The sequence below is a fragment of the Oryzias latipes genome, chromosome 5 (assembly GCF_053564925.1).
Source record: "Oryzias latipes strain Hd-rR chromosome 5, Olatipes_Hd-rR_3.1".
Lineage (NCBI taxonomy): Eukaryota > Metazoa > Chordata > Actinopteri > Beloniformes > Adrianichthyidae > Oryzias > Oryzias latipes.
In genome coordinates, this window is record NC_136241.1 from 9,869,705 (window position 1) to 9,890,549 (window position 20,845).

Genomic DNA, 20,845 nt, shown 5'->3' on the forward strand with positions numbered 1-20,845 from the left:
AGGGGACTGCACCTTGAGGCTCCAAAACCAGATCTGGCTGTTTTATGCCTCTATAATGGGTTTGTAGTTTTATTTAAATTTGTTTCAGTTCGTTAAGGTTTGTGGTGGTTTAGAATACATTTAAAGGAAATACAATCGTGTGCTACACATAATCTTTTAATTGCTGTTCAGAGGCAAAGATCTTAAAGCATATAATTTGCATTTTCATGTGTATATTTTTGAAAATAAATTAAATTGGATTCTACACCAGTGCTGTCATTTTTATATTTGATGGTAAATTGAGAAAAAGGATGCAGGACCAGCAAAGTCATAAATGCCATCCCTGACTTTCTTGCTTTTTTAATTCAAGTAAATCTGCTGCAGCAAGAGAATCGTGTTTGACATAGGGTGTGTTTTATTTTGAAAGGCACTTGGATACAGTGCTGTCAAGAGTAAAATAAATTAAAATACTTATATATATATAGAAATATATAACATTGTTATAATTCAATTATTGTAAAAATGCAAAACATAAATCTTATAATTGAACTACTTAACAGTCACAAAAAGATTTTTAAAGTGTATTCTTCTTTTTAATAAAGTGGTGCTTTGTGTCTCTCACTGGATTTTGGTTGGTAATAAACCAACCCAAGTGGCTCTTTTAGCATTGAAGATGGCAGAACCCTGGTCAAGACATTTCTGGCAATGTGAAATGTGAAAACAAGGCATAACGTCATTTTATTCTATTTTATGCAACATACTTTCTTAAAAAATAAAATAGAATTTCATAGACAGTAATAATAATTGTGAAAGAAATTGTTTTTATTTTTGTTTAAATGTGTTTATAGAGATTCATTTATCTGACAATAATTGAAACAGATAAAAATATAATTTGAATTAATAAATAGTAAATAATTTATATGGAGGAGTTCAAAAAAACATTTAAGGGTTCTTAAATATCTAAAATGTCTACCACAATCTTAGTATTTATTTATGAACATGCGTTAACAAAATTTCTTATTTTCTATTAGCATTCTGGCTCATAAGGAGTAAACATGAAAATGGATTTCTGCAACATATCCACTGATCTACGTATCTTCGTATCTACTGATACGAAGCCCATCAAGACGACTGTTGTTGTGACTTTGGGCTATACAAATAAAGTTGAATTGAATTGAATCAGTCATTGTTGGTCATGTTGTATTTGCCTTATAACCATACAATATTTTTCTTTTGTTTATTTAGCCATTTTTTTAAACAAAACCTATTTACAATTACATAATTTTTCTGCTTTTTTGTAACAGAAATTAGAGAGTTGTGATTGAAGTCATGATATAAAGCAGACACATTTACATGTTAAAAACTTTTAAACTTGTAAGTGTAGAATAAAAACACATTTCAGTGTTTTTTATTTTATTATAACATTTAGTTTAACTCATTTGGACAATGTTCTCTTAAAGGTGAGGTACAAAAATTAGGGCAATTCGTTTTAGTAAAAGTAAATGTTTCAGGCTTGAGGGATGGCAAAGGCTTTAATGTAATTCGTTTTGAAAGGAGTTTTATATTACATAATTTTGTCATGTAAAGTTCTGATTTCACAATTCTGGAAAAAAAACTCTGTTCTTAATTTCTTGGCTTATATATTGTTTTGGGAGCACATATGCACAAATTACAATACTGCTCCTGTAGTTAGGACAAAGCAGGATGTTTTAGTATACTATTTTCAAATCAGTATTCTTTTTTATTTAATAACATTTTAAATTGTCTGGGTTATTGTCCATATTTGCAGATTTGTTTGTCTTACCGGGTAAAGAATATCCTTCACTTTTGATTCTCATGTGGTGAAATGGCAAATAATTGTTTTAGTGTATTCTTAAAATCAGTCTTGTTATCTGCCTTAAAGGCTATGATCAAGTGATCTAATCTCTCATTGCAAAGGTCTGGATTTTTACTTTTTTTCTTTTTTTTTTATACAAAAAATGAGGTATTCCTTCAATTGTCAAAGGAAACAATTTGGTGTTAAGGTGAACCAAAAACAAGCCAAAGAGAATTCTGATCAATAAGGGAAAAAGCAGAGATGGTCTCTTGCAAAATGGTGATGACAGTAATATTTTATTTCAGACGTATACTTTAAGAGGAAAGATGGAACCAAAAAAATGTAAAAGAATACAAAAATATCCAAAAAGGAGTAAGAAGACGTACAAGCCTTATAAATTCTCACCCCAGCAGAACTTTTTTGTTACTACACCCAGAACACCCTATGTGGTAAATTCCTGTTCCCTCTCTAAGTACACAATCAATTTCATTTACACTACATAAATAGGTAAAGATACCTTAAAAAACATATACACAAGTGTTATGTGCCGTAGCCTTGAAGTGCAAAATCATTCAACAAATCACTCGATACAAAAACATTTCAAAGATCACAAAAAAAGAAAAAGAAAACCAAAAAAAAATTTTTGAAACCAAAACGTAAAAAACAAAAATTAAAAAACATTTCCAGAAAACAAAATGAAATGTAAAAAAAAAAAATCAGAAAACAAAGTGAAATGTTACAAAAAACGAAACACAATAAAACCGGAAAAGGGACTATGGGGCGTTGTTGATTGGATTATGATGTCCAGCATCGCTTCAAGCCAAATAATCACTTCTTCTGCTGACTTTTGTTATTTCTTTCACTTCCCAATTTAATGTTATCATTTATTTTTTTCTTTAGGCTCAAAGGATTTTTGTATTTTAAGTATCTTTTTTCCCAAAAACTAACAAATCAAATATGGAACCTTTATGTGAGTTTACATCGCTGTTGCTTCTCTCCACCCAAAGTTTCTCCACCCACAAAGTTTCCATTGGTTGTCTCTTCTGATTCAGATTTAGAAATACATCTCTTCTCAGCTCAGTGAGCTCTTTGACAGCTGACTTGCAGCTTCATTTTAAAACGTATTCAGGTAATGAAGACTTTCCTTTTGTATTTTCCCCCCAAAAAGTCAATTTCTACGCATTTTTGAAATGACGAAGTCTCTTTTATGATATGGTTGTTTTCTTTAACAGGAGTTTGTTTGGAATTTTTAAAATTTCTTGTCATTTTTGGTCACTAATGCTAAATGTTTTTGAAAGTTGCAGGTTGAAAACCAAGAGAGACAGAATGCTGTTTGGCTTTTTTCTTTTGACTACAGGCTTTTTCCTGGAGTCGAGATTGTGCTCTGCAGGTAAGACAGTCAGTCAGCTTTGAAAACTGAAGCTAACACATTACATCAGTCTATATACAAGAGGATTTTTTAGAGAATGTTAAGACATTGGTTGGTTTGCTGGGCTATATATTTTTTTAAAAGTCTTCTAAAACATTCTTTTTTGGATGCTCTGAAGTTTGACCCCAGCACTGCCGCCTTCATTCAGCATGGTGGTAGTTTGCTCTTTTCTCTGCCAACATCCCTCTGTGTTCTCCCCAGGATTTGGAAGCAATGTTTCTGATTTGACGAGACATTAATACATGCCTTGTCAGCTATGATGAATATCAAAGCCTGCCTCTGTATCCTGTCCAACTTTTTAGGATGAACAGAAAAGTTAGCAAACCAAATGACAGCCACACAAAAAAACGACAATAAATCAGCTCCACGAAGCAACAAAGCCCCTGTGTTTTGGAAAGTGGCAGGGGCTTGAACAGCTATAAACGTGTCATCCTTTGAAAGGAAAGATCCCCCCCTTTGGTGATGGATCCCCAAGGCCTTGGCCTGAATTGGGGTTTTTGATGCTCTTTGACTGCTTCTTCATCGCACTGCGCCGTACTATTGAAGCTCTGAATAAACACCGCACTTGAAATAGACAGTGAGGCGCACGCTGTTCTCGAGTCGGAGTGGAAAGTCGCCAGATCTCTGGGATACCGGAAACCCCGTTTGATCCAAAAGCCCAAATTACCATTCAGGCTTGTTTGTCTGTAAAATCTGAGAGCACAAAGGGTTCTTGGTTTTGCTGCGTGCAACATTCAGAGAGAACATGAAACACCTGGGATTTGTAGTTGTTTTTGTCCTCTAATTTCCAATACTGATTTTCAATCACTTGATTTTCATATTGAGAAAGTAAATGAGCTCGTTAGTGTTTTCTGTTTGCAGCACCAAAGAAAATAAACGTTTAATTTCTGTAATTTTTCTTTCTTGTAAATTATGTGCAAAAATGTAACCATGAGATGATAAATGTTCCTTCTATGCTGTCGAGCTTTTATTCCTGCAAGAGTCGAAGGTACAACATTTTTTAATAAAACAGAAAAATAAAGAATTATTTAAAAAGCAACTGTTGTTTTTTCTCTCCTAACTTTTGCTGGAGACACAGATTTGCTATTTTAACTTGTTGCCGTCTCGTTCATCCAGTTTAAAAACCGATTTCCGCCCTGAATCGTATTCTTTTTCAGTGAGACATTAACTGTGTCTTCATGGTCCTTATGAATATTGATTTCCTTTTTCTACCAATATTAGTACAACCAGAGCTGAGGATTACAACTATTAAGGTAAGTCTTTCTCTTTGATTTATGCAACAATTTCCAATGACGTTTAATCAAATTTGAAGATTTTTTCTTCCTTATTATTATTTTATCTCCTCTTAAAGCAAGAGCCATATACCATGTCCAAAGGCAACCAGCTGGAAGGTTTTTGCATGGACCTGCTGTCTGAAGTAGCCAAAAAAGTGGGCTTTAAGTACAAAGTGCAGCTGGTAAAAGATAAATCTTACGGCAGACAGGACGAGAACGGCAACTGGAACGGGATGATTGGAGAGGTGGTGCGAGGGGTGAGTTTGGGGGTTCCCTCTTTTAGAAAATATATTGCTGATTTGATATTGACAATATTGTTTCTGTCTACATGTTTGGAAAATGACATCATCCTCACAGGAGGCTGACCTCGCCATAGCTCCACTGACTCTCACTGCAGCTCGGGAGAGAGTCGTGGGTATGACTAAGCCCTTCATGCAGACGGGGATCAGTATTCTGCTGAGGAAGGACATCTCAGAGGGAGCAAGCTTCTTTAACTTCATGACCCCCTTTGCTCCGGAAACCTGGATTGGCATATTTATCGCCTACATTGGAACAGCTGCTTGCATCTTTATTGTTGCCAGGTAGTTTGTGAGAGTGGTCTTTTTTTTTTCCAGGAGCAGCTGATTATGATTTATTTATGGATGGAGCACACTGATCTTGTCCGAATCCTTGTTTGTAAACATTTGCACGTTACTGATTGATTCATCAGAACCGCCGTATTAATAGTTCAAGTATTTTATACAAATGCAGACTCAGTCCGAGTGAGTGGGGCCAGCCTCAGAGCGAGCAGAATGGATGCAGTTTCCTCCACGGCCTGTGGTATGCAGTTGGAGCTCTGACTCTGCAAGGTAAGTGACTTAAAACAAACCAAGTTTGATCACACTGAAGGAAAGTGACAGCAGATTTATAGTGGCATTTCATTTTGTTGTGTCATGGTTCATTGGACTTATGTTACAGTCAACTTTTCCCAGATCTAAAGAAAGAGGAGCTAGTTAGTTAGCACAAACAGGAAATATGAACATGTATGAAGATACCAGGTATTTACTATGCTTGTAAATGTCTGATGCTACAAGAGCAAATTACATCTTTATAACTGAAGTTTGGAAAGAAAATTGAAATAAAATTTACATTTAGGTTACGTAAGAAAACTTTTATTTCCAACTGTAACCGCCTTTTTAGTGCAATTTATTATCTATTATTATGAACATTATTTTTTTTATGGATCTATCTATCTATCTATCTATCTATCTATCTATCTATCTATCTATCTATCTATCTATCTATCTATCTATCTATCTATCTATCTATCTATCTATCTATCTATCTATCTATCTATCTATCTATCTATCTATCTATCTATCTATCTATCTATCTATCTATCTATCTATCTATCTATCTATCTATCTATCTATCTATCTATCTATCTATCTATCTATCTATCTATCTATCTATCTATCTCAAGCTATGTATGATATTTTAAAAACTAGAATTCAATAAGACACTGAATGTGCACTTTAACTGCTGACTCAAAAGGGATTGCTTCCACCTCTTCTAGGTTGTCTTACAATCCTTTTGACATGCAAAAAAAACAAACACACAAGTGTAAACAGACAACATTTTTACAGTACAGTGATATAATACTATTTCTTTACTATTACATCACAGCACACTATGCCACAAACATTGGAGCTACAGTTGTAGTAAACTGTAAGTCTACATGTGAAAGGTTACCTGGCCAAGTCTCAATGCAAGTCTCTTGAATTACTATGATAGTGCAGAGCAAATAACAGTAGTTTGTGCTGAATAACTCCAAGGTTACAGTTGGCTCACCTGATCTCTCAACAAAATCTGAATAACTGAACTGACAGAGGTTCTGCTGCTCCCTTTGACCAGCCATAGCCATTGTGAGGCCATCATTTACCACATGATCCACAAGTGTTGCCCTCATTTCATCAGCAATCTCCTCCTTTCTCCACCCATCCTCACCCCTGTTCCATGAAGCTGACCTTCCATGTATCAGAGTTTTGCAGAAACCGTATCCACAGTGTGATTCGTCTGTGAGCGACTATGAAGAAGAGGCTTATCATTTGCTTTAACTAGTACCTCTTTTTACCAGTGTATGTGGTTCACCTGTGACCCTTGTGCTATCCTAGGCACTTTAACATTGGGAGTTGGGTCATCTAGACCCACTAGACAGTGAACTGAACCTTTTTTCTTCAATGATTTGTGATCGTCACTGGTGTCCATGAATTAAGATTACATGAAATCTTTCCACTTTTGTGGCCAAAAGCACCTTTGTCATGGTAGGGAGAACACGTCAATGTAAGGGTGGGGTCATCTAAGATAGCACAAGGGTTAAAAAGTTATTGATGGACATTCTCATGGAAACACAATAAACAATATTTTTAAAATGAAATGTTCAAAATGTTTGACATTTTCAAAAAGTTTGTGTGTAATGAAACAAGCAATGAAATGAAGATTATTCGTTGTACAAACCATGACTATTCAGCCAGTACAAGTATAGTTATTTTGACAGACATGATTAAAAATAAATCATACTGATCAAAACCAGGTCGATAGGGATCATTTTGGAGAGATTTATACGTAATCAATAGCTCTGTGGCCAAAAGCATATGCAACTGAATGAAAATGAACAAGAAACTGCCACTAGGTTGTGCCCAAACCACTAAATGTTGTAGAGGTCACAGTAACTGTTGTGCAAAGTTTAATTCTGTTGTGAGAAACGCATTAAGGCAACAGAGAAAAACTGTAATTATGATTATGCCATTTTTAGCCAAACTCAAAAATCCTCTGTTGTTTCAAGGACACAGTTTCTGCGGAGCAGCAGCAGTTCATTAAAAATTCACTTGTGAGTTGTGGGCAGGACTGTTGGCACAGAGTAAGCTGGCCCCCATTCCTATCAACTATCTGTATACACGCTCTCCCGCTAGCTTACAGCCCTTCCCAATTCCAACCTAACATCACAGGTGCAGCAAAAATGGCGAGCAATATTGGAGCTATCCAGCCGTAGAGTTTTGAGCAAGATCTCAGCTCATACGAGGAAACAGGGACAGGGATCTCTTTGCCTGCAAGTGAATGCATCAGAATGGAGGAAGCAGAGAGCTTTTGGCCAGTCGTAGCTTCTACGTCACAGCTACAAGCTTTTTTAAATGACACTTTTCCGTCGGCTCCTGATTCACAACAATTTGAAGAAAAAAATACTCAGAAGGACAAATTAAAGATTATTTTTCTTTATATATGTTCTTCATCATTAGAAAGTTGCCACAGGACAATGTTAAAAGCACTAAAAACATAACTTTAATCGTAGTCTTTGCTGACTTTCGTCCTCATATATCATATTTGTAATCTGTTTTTGTATCTTGCAGGTGCAGGTCCTCATCCCAAAGCCCTTTCAGGACGTGTCATCTGCAGTAGTTGGTGGTTATTTTCTATTGTTCTCTTGGCCTGTTATCTCTCCAACCTCATCTCTTCCAAAACCTCAGAGTCCAGTCACCTGACAGTGAATGGGTTTGAGGACTTGGCCAATCAAGATAATATTGAGTATGGCTGCCTGGCTGGCTCTTCCACCCTTGCTTTCTTTAAGGTGATTCAAACATCAGTGGTTGTTTTTGTGTGCTGAAATCTGTGACTTGGTAGAATCCAGCGTTGTCTTTGATTCTTCTCTATTTAGAATTCAAACAACCCGGTGTACCGCAGAATCTACGAACACATGGAGCGAACAAACAGTTTTGTGTCCTCAATGGAGGAGGGCATCCAGCGAGCAAAAGAGGGTCACTTTGCCTTCATTGGGGAGTCTGTGTCTCTGGATTTGGCCGTGGCTCGTCATTGTGAGCTTGTCAGAGTGCATGAGGTCATTGGCATGAGGGGATACAGCATCGCTGCTGCTCTTGGTGAGGGTGCATCACTTACACGCTAAAAAAAAAAAACAATGCTACAGATGACTTTTGATTAAAACTCTCTTTTTAAAACTCCTCAAGCTTCTCCCTTAATAAAGAACCTCAGCGTGGCAGTGCTTCAACTGAGTGAGGCAGGTGAGCTGTCTTACCTGCGAAGCAAGTGGTGGGCCAGCAGCTGCATTGCAGACAAGGCGAAAACTCCAGCAGTGCAGCCGCAAAGCCTCAAAGGGTTGTTCCTGATCCTCGCTGTCGGCCTCGCTTTGGGGACCCTTCTGTCTGTCCTGGAGCTGACTCTGAAGAGTCGCAGGAGTGCAGCAGAGCAGAGGGTGTGTGTGCAAGTATGCAACACTGAGTGTGTTTGGGATTTGGCATCAACTGCAGGGGGACTTTTCTTTCAGTTGAAACAAAGCATTTTAAAGAAGGGTTTTGCAAAGTTGGTTAAACTTTGTTAAAGTGCTAAAGTACGAACTGACAATCAAACTAAAGTATTTCAATGGCTCAGTAGATTTTAAATCCTAATATTTATTTTGTTTTTTCTACAGAAGCCATGCTGCTCTGTGCTGAGAGAGGAGCTGAGTCTACGCTTGAAAAGCAGCAAACCGAGCACGTCCCAAGAAAATGTGGACAAAGAAAAAGCTTAGAACTTGAGGAAACAACAAATGTTTTTGTTTAAATGGTGTGTTTAGACTTTGCTCCAATAGAAACATAGTTTAGCCCTTTTAATCTATTTACATATCTGCATTTTCAACAAAAAAAAAAATCACTTAAAGTCTCACATTTCATTAAAAGAAATCATTCATTTTACTAAGATTTCAATGAAAAAGGGATCAAATTTAAGAAAAATAGTTATGAATAGAAGAAAAACTGACTAACATCAAACGTTTGTTCTCAGTAAAATGCTATTTTGTACAATGATGCATCAAGCAGTTTTGTACAGTTGGCAGCAGCATTGAGCAATTTAAACATTTCTTTTTACATTCTATGGCAAGCACAAGCGTGTTTTGACTGTAAACATTCCAGCTGAACTAAAGTCTACTGAAAAATAAAACACAACAAAAAGGATGAAGGATTCTTGTTCTTCTTCAGATGAAGATGTTCCTCTTGTCCTGTGGGTTTTTGGAATCGTGCCTGTACTGTGATCTAATCCAGTCAAAATAGGATTGGAATCCGTGCTTAGTTGTTGCGAAATCATTTGTAATCAGGACTGACTTACTGAATATGTTGTTTAAGTGACTCATCATCTTGGAAAAGCGGTGATTTGCAGCGGATTTCTCTCATCTTCTGATCGAAGAGGGCCTTCATCTCCCTTTGCAAGGTGCCCTCTTGCTGCTCAGTCCGTGCTGGCAAAAAGGAGGCCACAAGCTCCAGGCTGTCGGTGCTGCCACCACTGCTGCTGGACGTGCTGTCTGACAGGTGGAGGCCGTTGGGAATGCGTCTCACCTGGCTGTCATAGCTGGCGCAGTTTAGGGCTTTCTGTGTCTGCCATTGAAAAGCTGTCCTGTGTTTCACTGCTGGGGTTTGGGGGGAGGTCGTCTGTTTTCGGGGGCAGCTCTGTGAGCGGACTTTTGGTCGTGCTGGCTTGGTCCGTGGAGTCGAGGTGGGAGGCTCTAAAGTCCGCCTGACTCTGGCGGGGGATGATGGAGGGATCAGTGGAGAGGACGAGGCTTTTGGCTCTGGGTTGGACTGAAAATGAAACACTGGGTCGGCAGGACTTTGAGACTCTGGTGGTTGCTCAGATTCTTTGAAAGCATCTTCTTCTGGTGCTGATTCCTCACAATGTTCAGACAGCTCGGTTTGAAATGGCCCCTCTCTGTGCTCCTCAGTACAGTTCGATGGAGGCAGCTCAGTCTGACTGATCTGATTTTGGCTGATAGCTGAGCTTTCAGGATACGGGGGCTCAGAGGAAGGGCAGAGGTCAAAGCTTTCCTCTTTCACACAGGGAGCTATCCCGCTGTGTTGTGAGTCAGCAGTTGACATCCGGCACAAGAGCCCTCTCCTCACCTCCGGGGGTTCATGAATCTTCACTCTGTGAGCTCTCCTCACTGGCTCACTCATGGCCCCTTTGTGAATGGCAGCCCTGGCTGCTGCTCCCTGAAACATCGGAGACATTTCCCCGTTTCTGCTGTCCACAGAGATGTTGTCCAAATCTCTGTGGACATAGAGCGGACGTCCATCCTCTGAAGACATGACGGAAAAGTCCAGCGATGGCTGTCTGTTATGGCCCCTCATGTGCTTCTTTGCTGCTTTTTGAATGTGTTTTCTGGCTGCTAGCACAGCATGAGCAGGTTTGATCTGCTTTTACAAACATATTAAAATGAGGGAACTAAAACAAAGAAACAAAAAACGCTGAATCTTTTTGCAAGATTTGAAAAAAATACTTTACCTTTCCTGTCATGTCAATGATAGCTACATGAACAAAGATGGAGGACTCTGCCATTCCTTCAAGGTAGACGTGTCGATAACCTAAAGATGTAAATAATGTAAAGCTTTGACACTAATGCATTGTATTTAATTTATGTGAGTCTTTCCTCCAGCAGTAAACAGCTTTCTGCATGGAAAACACATTTATATATATATATATATATATATATATATATATATATATATATATATATATATATATATATATATATATATATATATATATATATATATGTATATAAATATACATATACATGTATTTTTATATGTATTTTTTATATATATATAAAGATATCCTTTTTGTATCAGTCAAGTCTATCTCTCCATTTTTAGAACCCACTGAACCCCTTTCAGAGTCATGGAGTTGCTGGAGCCAACCCAGTTACTGTTGGGTCAGGGCGGGGTACACCCCTAACAGGTCATCAGCCTGTTGTAGGACCACACCGCTTATATATACACCTAGAGGCAACTTAGAGACACCAATTAACCCTTGTGATATCTTAGATGACCCCACCCTTGCATTGACGTGTTCTCCCTACCATGACAAAGGTGGATAAAGGTGGAAAGATTTCATGTAATCCATGGACACCAGTGAAGATCACAAATCATTGAAGAAAAAAGGTTCAGCGCACTGTCTAGTGGGTCTAGATGACCCAACTCCCAATGTTAAAGTGTCTAGGATGGCACAAGGGTTACCCCATGAAGGCGTTTTTTTGGACTGTGAGAGTTTCTGGAGAGAAAATTCAAACTCAACACAAAAAAAAAGTCCCAGCTGTGTTTTGAAGCAGGGCCTTCTCAATGTGAGGGGAGAGTGCTAACCTCTACACCAGTGGTGTAGTGGTTAGCACTAAAAAAACAACAACAACAACAATTGACATTTCGTGCCTACCTGGCATCATGCTGGTCAAAGCCACAGTCCTTTGTCCAATGAAATCTCGACCAATGGGATCGTGGTCCCACACCTGGAACCTCACCAAGGCGATCTGCGGCATTTGAATATTAAAAACGAGGGTCTCCTCCCACAGTGGATTAAAACCTGAAGGGTAGAGTATAAAAAGCCAAAAGCAGTTTTACAGTGGCATTATTTTAATTGTAGAATGTGGTTTCCACACACACACACACACACACACACACACCCACACCCACACACACACACACACCATTGTCGTCCACTACTTTGGTCTGCTGCTTGGAGCAATCCACAGGGAGACCAATGATCTCAACTTCAACAAAAGGATCAATTATCTGTCCACAGAAAGAAAAAAAAGCAGATGAACAAGACTGGAAAGTTTTTGGGGAATTTAATGACGCATTGCAGTCTCACCTCTCCTCTGTCACCGAACATGGAATCTTTGGGTTTTGGAAGTTGCTGTCCGCTGATGATCTTAAGCACCAGCTGTGTCTTCTTTTGTCCTGGAAGACAATCCTCCAGCATGGGATTAAAGGCAGCTGAGAAGAATTGACACTCTGTGACTTTTTGTCATTTGAGCATTTGCATTAACTCTTAAATCTGTGAATATCCATACCTTTGCACATGCGCTTGGGCTTCAGAATATATCCACAGTTTCCATTACTCAAAAATTTGGCTCTGTACAGTTCGAGCATACGCCCTTCAGTTTGATAATTCATTGCAACTAAAAATAAAGCAAAACAAATTGAAGGGTGAAGATCTTGTAGTAAAGTCAGTGTACTGATGGGGCAGGGGACAGTCTCCTCACCCATATGGCATCCTGCATTCCAATATGTCTGCGGGTTAAAGTTGCTTGAGTCCACTCTGTAGTTCGACGGGTAAACTCGCAGGAGCTGGCGCTGGTTAAATCGCACCAACTCGCCAGGTTTTAGCTGTAGGATCTGATTCACCACAGTCTCATCCAGAGATGACACTTGCCAGCAGCTTCCAAATCCTGCCAAGAAGGTTTGGATAAAAGCATCTTGCATTTTCTGCATTTTCTGAAATGTGCGGACTTTTCAAATGTATTTTCACTGTTCTGGAACTCACCCTGTGTTTCTATGTCATGCACACGAACAGACTTTGTATACTTGACCAGGTCAGACAACGCTCGCGACAATCTCATAGTTTTTCTTTTTCTAAGAGAAACATACTAATGTCATTCGTGTACTAACAAATTTTGATGGCAAACCTGCAGACTTCAGGGACTGGCCTTACTTGGGATGGTAAACAATTTGCGACCTCTCCCGACTACTGCTGTAGTCTGATTCACCATCAGATGCTGCTTTGTTTTTCACCCGTATTTTCTTTTTTCTCTACAAAAATAAAAAAGAAATATTACAATTTTCCACACTGCTGTGACCAATTATATGCATCTATGTATGGCTAAGGAACTGAAGCAATATCTGACCTTTCTTTTGAAGCTTCTTATGATTGATCTGCCAAATCTTCTTTTCTTCTTGGGCTGGTTAGCTGAAGTAGGACTGTTCCCATCCTAAAACATCAAAAAGAAATAGATAAATCCAATAGATCCATCCATCCATCCATCCATCCATCCATCCATCCATCCATCCACCCACCCACCCATCCATCCATCCATCCATCCATCCATCCAGTCTAAATCAATTTGCCTGTGAGTTGCTGTCTTCATTGTCGTCCTCCTCTTGCTCATCTCCAGTGTCTTCATCAGAAACATCTCCCTCCTCTGCATCAGGATCAATGTTTGCGGGCAGCTTCTTTCCCTAAAATGTTTTGAATGAATGGTTACATCCATTATGCCTTATTAGAACATTTTTTCCCTTTATTATTGATTCTATCTTCAGCTGACTCCAGTGGTACTGACACACCTTGATCAAAATCTTTCCCTTCAGGATCTCAGGAGAAGGCAGCTTCTTGCATTCGCATACATTGATGCAAGTAAGGTCTAGTTTTTCCTGCAGAACGTCTCTCAGATACTCCGCCATTTTCTTTTGCTGTGGCACAGTGCAGTGGTTCTCTATGGACAAGATCACTGGATATCTGAGAGGAAAAGAAAGAGAGTTAGGAGGCTTTTTACCAAAACTCCTGAACAACATATTTGAGCCAGTGTCTGGACACTGAAGTACTCACTGTGATTTTGTGAAGGCATATTTATTGATTGTTTCAATGACATCCTTAAAGAGAATTTTAGATGTCAAAGTGTAGCCATGATGGATTATAGGCTCCCCATCTGGCCCATCCCAGCAGTCCACTGGAAAAGAAAGATGAAGATGAACAAAGGGGAGATAATGTAGTGAAAACACTCACAGGAAAGCTGAGGTTCTTGTTTTCTAGGCTCTTACCCTCTACACAGCGACAGCCAGCCTGCAGAACGTAGGCGTACATTTCCACTCTTGACTGAGAGAGCAGCTGGTCTCCTGTCAAATAGGTGTTGTGTGATGTGGCAATGAAGTAGTTACAGAGAGGCTGTGTCATGTCCTGGTTCACCTGATTGTGATCAGGATTGAAGATGTCGCCTGCAGGACTCCGCATGTAGTTGGTGAAACCTAAAGGATATGGGTTTGGATCAATTTTTCCACTGACATGAGAGCCTTCTTGTGTTTTTTCCTTGTCAAACAAACACTGTCCACCTACCGTCAATGCCCAGAACCATGTGCTGGAGGTTTTGAGAGCATGGTTCAAACTTGGCTACAATGTCAACTAGATGCTCTCTGGTTAGACCGCGCATCTACAGGAAGAACAGACATCTATTATTAGCTTCTGGAACACGGAGTGGTCAAACATTAATTGCTTGTAAAATATCATAGCAGTATATTTTACTAAGCATATAATAGTGAGTCTGCAATGTTTAAACACGCCTTTCATTCACATATTTTTGTTCAAAATGTTTTTATTTTAGATGTATTAAAGTTTTCTTCTGTTTGAAATGGAGCAAAAGTTTATATGGAACGTTACTTTCCAAACATGTTGACTTCTACCAAACCTTTTATATGACCTGGTTAGAAAGTACTCTAAAGAAATGCTGTTTAAAATAAATCTAACAAATATTATAAAGGATTAAGAGAAATTAAAAAAACATCTGAGTTTTTGCTTGTCAGTTAAAGCATGTATGAAAACCAATGTCCATGGTCATACTGGTCAGTCAGGTAGGTCTATAGAAAAAAATCCGCAATACAGTAAACCTCAAGTTCAGGAATGACATCAAATCTAATATAAATAAATACTAATAAAAAATGTTTTTTTGTTTATGAAGTAGAAATAGAATAATAATCTCAAGGATCAGTCTGCACTAACTGAGATTAATCAAATTCACACCTTTTGCTCATTTTCCAGAAAGCGTGCGAGGTCATGTAGATCCATTACTTCCTTCTGGTTGCTGTAGGAGATCATGATCAGGTAGAGATCTCTACGTGTGGAAATCATCTTGTAGAAGGAACAGAATTCATCAAAGGCCAGAGAACCCTGGATCTCATCTGTGTCTGCTTCCTGCAGATGGTTAAAAAACCTTTGTGTGATTTCAGATAACCATCCTGTCAAAGAGTGAGGGAACAATCTTATAAACAAAAACACTTATGGCTTCCTTCACTATGTGGTGATAATCCTGTTTGCACGAGAAATGTCATGGAAAAATGCTTGGAAATAGGCTACTGGTGCTGTTTGAGGTTTTTCTAACTAAATTAAACATTACATTGAAGTTCTGTGCATTCTTAAGAGGCTACAGAACCATTGCTTGGTGCATTTGCTTCAAAATCAATTCATCTGCAGATGGTTTAAACTCTAACTAATCATTTCACTGTTTTAACAATTGACTTTGCGCTCCTTCTTGTTTGCTGTGGTGATGGACAGTGACAGATGAGGTTAAATATAAACCTCAAAGCATCATGATGTTTGTAGATGACATTGTGATCTTCAGTGAGAACAGGGAACAGGGGGAGGAACAGCTAGAGAGATGGATGTTTGCTCTGGAAAGGAGAGTCATTGACCTTGCAAAGACAGTGTATTTGTTTGAGAAGGACTCAAGCATAAGGGTGAGGTTACAGGGAGTGGAGGTTGAAAAGATGGGGGACTTTGGAATGGGTGGAGGAAGGTGTCAGGTGTGATGTGTGACCAGAGTGTCAGCAGAAAAAGACAGGAAATGTGTACAAAACTGGTTGATTAAACATCATTATGCGCATTAAAGTCAATGAAATGTGACAGCGGTGAGTGTAGACTCTTACTTGAAACATCTCTCTCACTTTTTGTTTGGGTAAATTGACATTCAGCTTGTGGAGCAGCTGGTGAACCTCTCCAATGCTCAGGGTCCCATCTCCATTTTTGTCAGCTTCAGAGAACGTCTGCTGTAACCACATGCAGCTTCAGTTAAGGTTCCATCCGCTATTTACTGGATTGACAACACTTTCATGGTAACTGTCATGTAGAGTCTTGCGAGTGGACATGTAAAGGATATTGATCACGGGTGCGTTGCCTGCGTGCCAGACTGTCTTCATCACTGATACCAGCCATGAGGTATTTGAGCCCTGTTATCCAGGTACGGGCCTCCTCTGCATTGGTGGAAACCAGATCTAGGGACTTGACACGCTCCCCATAGTAGATACTGAAGCAGCAGTTCGGGTCGAAACGGTTGTCTGCGTAACGCCTGAAGATCTCTGACTTCTTGCCCTCACAGACCTCATGGATGGAATCGATAGATACTAAAACAGTGGAAAAACAATAAGCAACCAGTCAAATTCAAACGTATTCAGCTTGTTTTCTACAGTTCCAGTGCACACATGAGGTTGCCTAAAGCACTTCATAAGAAGCTGGAGCTTTATTAATTATGATTGTTGTAATCCATTTCAGTCCAGATACTTTCCTAAAGGCCTGATTATTTAAAATAGAAAACTAATGGACTATGCAAGTGACCAACAGATTAGATTTAGTGTATTTTGAGCAAGCAAAAGGCGACTGGAGAAGACTGGGGATGTGGGGGGTGGGGGGCTGGGGGACAGAAGAAGCAGACTTTGCGAAGTCTGCTGTGACCGACTGGAGTCTGAGAGGACAGGAAAGACTAAAGCAAAAAATACAGGAACAATTACAGGAGGTAGAGTCACAAACAGACAGAGTACTGGAGAAGAGCATTGACTGTACATGAGAACTGGACTGAGTGACCCCTCATCCTTGGCGTTCCAAACAGGAAGTACCCATTGGCTCCAAGAAGCCAAAATCCCATAGACTGCTATAAAGAAACAAATCAAATTCAATTCAATTTTATTAATATAGCACAATATTACAACAATAGTCATCTCAATGGGCTTCACACCGGTAATTCTATAATAAACCTCAAATAATAGAGAACATTAAGTCATAGAATTCAATGGTGGTTAAACTAAACTAAATAGACTCGGCTAAACTGGGCAGTCCTGCCCCTAGACCCTCCTTCTTGGTAAGGAAAAAGTCTTAAAAAAACGGATTTCATAAACAGCTCATTCATTCACTCAGTCATTCTATTTGTCAAATTAACCATTCTTGGTCAGCTATCTTTTTTTGACATGCTCTTTTTAATCTCCATTCTTTTTCATGATATTTCTGCTGTAGCGCAAGTTATTTAGATTATAAACTAACCAATCACATGCTTCAATAAAAGTGTGTACGTCAAATGTGCGAAACGTTTATTTGACAGATTCTCCTAAGCTTGCTTTCAAGTGGTAGGGGTGTGGACTTCTAACAGGCTCATTCCTGATTGGTGAGAGGAGGCGCCATAGAGACATCAACACAGACCAAATCAAACCAATCGCTGCTCACTGATGTAGTCTGTCTCCAACATCGCGATGTTCGTATTGTGAAAAAAATGGCGACTGCATGGCCGGAAGTAAAGCATTAGGGTGACGTCACACTCACTCGGTCCAGCTCTCATATACAATCAACAAAGGAGAGGAAGCAGAGGAACACACCAAATCTCTGGTACAGTTGTTCAGGAACAAAAGAGATGATTTGGTCACTGAAACTTTTAGAGTCACTGAATGTTTGTCATAGCAAAGCATTGATCACATTTAAGTAATAGAGAATGGTTCATTCTTTTGGTTGATTTGTAATTATCAAATGTGTGCATGTTTGCATTCATGCCAGAAGACCTTTGTTGAAATCTGAAGTTGTCAATATTGATGACTCTTTAGACATCCAAAAATTAAATTGAGTTAAAAATGCTAAGCATACTCATAAAATTAAAAAGCTTAAAATTGTACTCTCTGAATTTTTGCCTTACATTTTAGCAAATAACATGAAATGTTAAGATGCAACCAGTTTCTTTAATATTTATTTAAAGTTTTTAAAGGGTTGGATCTTTTTTTTCAAAAATGTTTCTGTAACCAAATTACTCGTGCCGTATGATTGGATTTTAAGTTCTTGCCAGATTTACGGTTCATTTTTTTTTGCTTTGTGTTGACAAGCCAAATAATCCACCAACCAATTGTATTGTGGGGGTCACTCACTTTTGGCTCTGTCCTGCTTTCTCGAAGGCCGCCAGCGGATGCAGGATTTGTGTTCATCCAGAAAAAAGAAGCGAACCAGTCCATTCTTCTTCCCCTTCATCTTGGTCATGGTTGTGCCCGTCTGCATGGTACACATGCACCTCTCCACTAGAGAATTTGCATCACAAGAAGTGTATAGCTTGAACAAAATCTACTTTCACAGCTTGATGTTTGTGTCCACAAACACAGTCACGTTTTTTGTATTACAAGTGAATCCTAGACAGTGTCCTGATTATGGCTGTGCGATATCAGAAAAACTGTCGATTTGCGATATTAGTATTGAATATTGCTATGATGATATAACTTGCGATATTTGAACAAATAGTAAAACAACCAATGACGTCATTTCTATTTCACTGCAACAGTTTAATTTAAATTAGTCAAGATACCTTAAATTATACTCCATATTATACTCCAATTATACTTGCTGGTGCAGCGGCAGGGCGGTCACCCCAGATCATATTGCAGGTTCAATTCCCACCTTGCACACCCATGTGTCGAAGTGTCCTTGGGCAAGACACTGAACCCCACCTTGCCTCTGGTGGGAGGCTGGTGCCAGTGTTCGGCAGCGGAGCCGCCATCAGTGTGTGAATGGGACTGTGACTGTAAAGCGCCTTGGGCTTTCGAAATGGGGTAGAAAGCTCTATATAAGTATACGCCATACGCCATAGTTTACATAGGAGGGGAGTTAAAGGGCTTCATCCGATTGGTCAAGCAATATATTGATTTTTTTTTTATTCGCTAAATACTTCAAGCTGTCATAAGATTGCTTTAGCAAATTTAAAGTAACCATTTATTGCAATTTTCGCCGTCTTTATGCATATTGCACAGCTTGATATCGCGATGGCGATACGTTTGCGATTTATTGCGCAGGCCTAGTTCTGATACTTTTTTTTTTGTTGTGTTTTGTGTCATAAAAAGACGGCTTCAATAAGAAAAAATGTGTCACGCTGTGTCACGTTAGACCTCTAGTGGCTTCCGAGTGGTTTTCCCTCATTTGGGCCACACTCACACACACATTATATATTGATAATGGCCCTTTAGGGTTGGTATGAGTGGCCAGCCTTTGTTTGTTCTCTAAAGCTCAGATGCATGTGACCCAAGCTGGGACATCATTGAGGCTAATCCTAAAGGATTGTCTGCTGTCCATATGCCCATTATCTGCTTCCCTGCTGCTCTGTCCAGGTTCACGTACACCTGTCCCAGCATGGCTAAAAACACTTAGGGAAACACACAAGTAGTTCCAAAGTAAAGATCACTCACTTGATTTTCAGCAGGTTGTAGACTTTCTGTTCAGTAAGTGTATGACAAAAAAGTAGGAATGACAAATAACTCTTACCTATCTGACCCAGTCTCCATTTAGGCTGTGCAACCACACTCCCACCAATCCAGAAAAACTCCTCTGCCAGTCTGGAGACAGAAGCTTTATGCCAGAGCTTTGGAGAGCTCATTATAGAAAGAGAAGGAGAATTCAGAGGGTTTGCACCTTGCTTTGCCATGTGAGAAGGGCGCTTGACCTGCTTTGGGGAGAACATTTCTGAGGACATGGAGCCCAAAGACTGAACGGGCGTTTTCTTTGGTGACAGAGGGCTCCACGGTGGACTCCCACTCAGCCCTGGAGACTGTGGTGGCATCACCGTCCTTCTGTTCATCCCTGAGCTGTCCATTTGGTTCCAACTCCTCTGTCCCATCCGCTCTGCATGAAGCCACAATCTTCCCCTCTCTCTGCTGGGCTCCTCAGCAAAGTTTTGTCACTGGATCAGCTCGTTCGTGTCTGATTATAATCTTTTTCCCATTTCAGTCCTGCGCCGTGAGCAGCATGTGCACACTGAATGCTCATCTCCTCTTGTCTCTTTCTCCATCTTCTGATCCATTGTCGCAGATGTAGATTCCTTTTTATTTGTTTACAGACGTGGGAAAGGCTGTTAAAAGGAAGTGGGCAACTTATGTGAGTCACTAAATCTTCCTCAACCTGTAATCCTGCAGTGAGGCGTCAGCCTTGCTTTCATGAAGGGATTTTCATCCACCCGGTAAGCCTATGAGGAAGGAGACAGCCATAGCAGCGGGGCAGCTGTTTATTTATGCGTATGCAACATGCACATCTTTGCAAACACTTACTATTTTGCAGATTTGTATTTAGTGAACAGTAAATACCATTTCTATGTCATAGTTATGTCGCACTGGCAAAAGAAAGTCTCAGCTGTGTTCTTCAGATTCCCCCTAGAGGCAGCAGACTGCATGTGCCCTCCTACTCTGGACTCAGTTTGTTATTTAGTTTTACATTTTTACCTTTCCAGATTTCATCTCAAATACAATTTAATGCATTTGTCTGTTTATTGAGTTGCAAAATAATTGATTAGAAACTCAAAAATAGGCAAGCCTTATGGTGCAGCGGTAGGGAGGTTGACCACTGCTCTGGAAGACCGCAGGTTCGGTTCCCACTTGCCTTGGGCAAGAGGCTGAACCCCACATTGCATCTGGTGGTTATATGTTGGTGCCAGTGTGTGAATGGGACTGTGAAGGAAGGTAGAAAAGAGCTATACAAGCATATGCCATTTATAACTTTGACAGAAAA

The 20,845-nt window shown here is 39.5% G+C and overlaps 2 protein-coding genes across 3 annotated transcripts; one reads left to right on the forward strand and one right to left on the reverse strand.

The window, feature by feature from the left end:
* The first annotated feature begins 2,800 nt into the window (after positions 1–2,800).
* grik6 (glutamate receptor, ionotropic, kainate 6) lies at positions 2,801–9,474 on the forward strand. Of its 2 annotated transcripts, none has more exons than XM_023954856.2 (10): positions 2,801–2,924; positions 3,094–3,185; positions 4,446–4,477; positions 4,576–4,755; positions 4,856–5,079; positions 5,249–5,346; positions 7,885–8,102; positions 8,190–8,409; positions 8,497–8,741; positions 8,958–9,474. In XM_023954856.2, the coding sequence occupies exons 2-10, from the start codon at positions 3,122–3,124 to the stop codon at positions 9,054–9,056; spliced, it is 1,380 nt and encodes a 459-aa protein (XP_023810624.1). In that variant the 5' UTR covers positions 2,801–2,924; positions 3,094–3,121; the 3' UTR covers positions 9,057–9,474. The 2 variants fall into 2 exon arrangements, with proteins under 2 accessions (XP_023810624.1, XP_023810623.1); XM_023954855.2 differs by having other exon boundaries at positions 2,837–2,924; positions 3,100–3,185.
* On the reverse strand, positions 9,475–20,220 carry plch2b (phospholipase C, eta 2b). The gene is made up of 20 exons (XM_023954852.2): positions 19,610–20,220; positions 18,232–18,378; positions 16,212–16,455; positions 15,982–16,111; positions 15,080–15,250; positions 14,399–14,492; positions 14,107–14,310; positions 13,895–14,015; positions 13,633–13,804; positions 13,417–13,527; positions 13,197–13,280; positions 13,004–13,101; positions 12,836–12,924; positions 12,555–12,740; positions 12,363–12,470; positions 12,161–12,285; positions 11,997–12,081; positions 11,726–11,872; positions 10,799–10,878; positions 9,475–10,707 (listed from the first exon to the last, which is right to left on the reverse strand). The coding sequence occupies exons 1-20, from the start codon at positions 19,959–19,961 to the stop codon at positions 9,625–9,627; spliced, it is 3,831 nt and encodes a 1,276-aa protein (XP_023810620.1). The 5' UTR covers positions 19,962–20,220; the 3' UTR covers positions 9,475–9,624.
* Between the last annotated feature and the right edge of the window lie 625 nt (positions 20,221–20,845).

Bases quoted from the DNA above. Each gene is read 5' to 3' on its own strand.
- grik6 (XM_023954856.2), top strand. From the start codon at position 3,122: ATGCTGTTTGGCTTTTTTCTTTTGACTACAGGCTTTTTCCTGGAGTCG. The intron at 4,478-4,575 runs GTAAGTCTTTCT...CTCCTCTTAAAG, and splicing joins TGAGGATTACAACTATTAAG to CAAGAGCCATATACCATGTC. The intron at 8,103-8,189 runs GTGATTCAAACA...TTCTCTATTTAG, and splicing joins CCACCCTTGCTTTCTTTAAG to AATTCAAACAACCCGGTGTA.
- plch2b (XM_023954852.2), bottom strand. From the start codon at position 19,961: ATGGGACAGAGGAGTTGGAACCAAATGGACAGCTCAGGGATGAACAGA. The intron at 15,251-15,981 runs GTAAGAGTCTAC...AACCATCTGCAG, and splicing joins AAGTGAGAGAGATGTTTCAA to GAAGCAGACACAGATGAGAT. The intron at 10,879-11,725 runs GTAGGCACGAAA...TTACATCTTTAG, and splicing joins TTTGACCAGCATGATGCCAG to GTTATCGACACGTCTACCTT.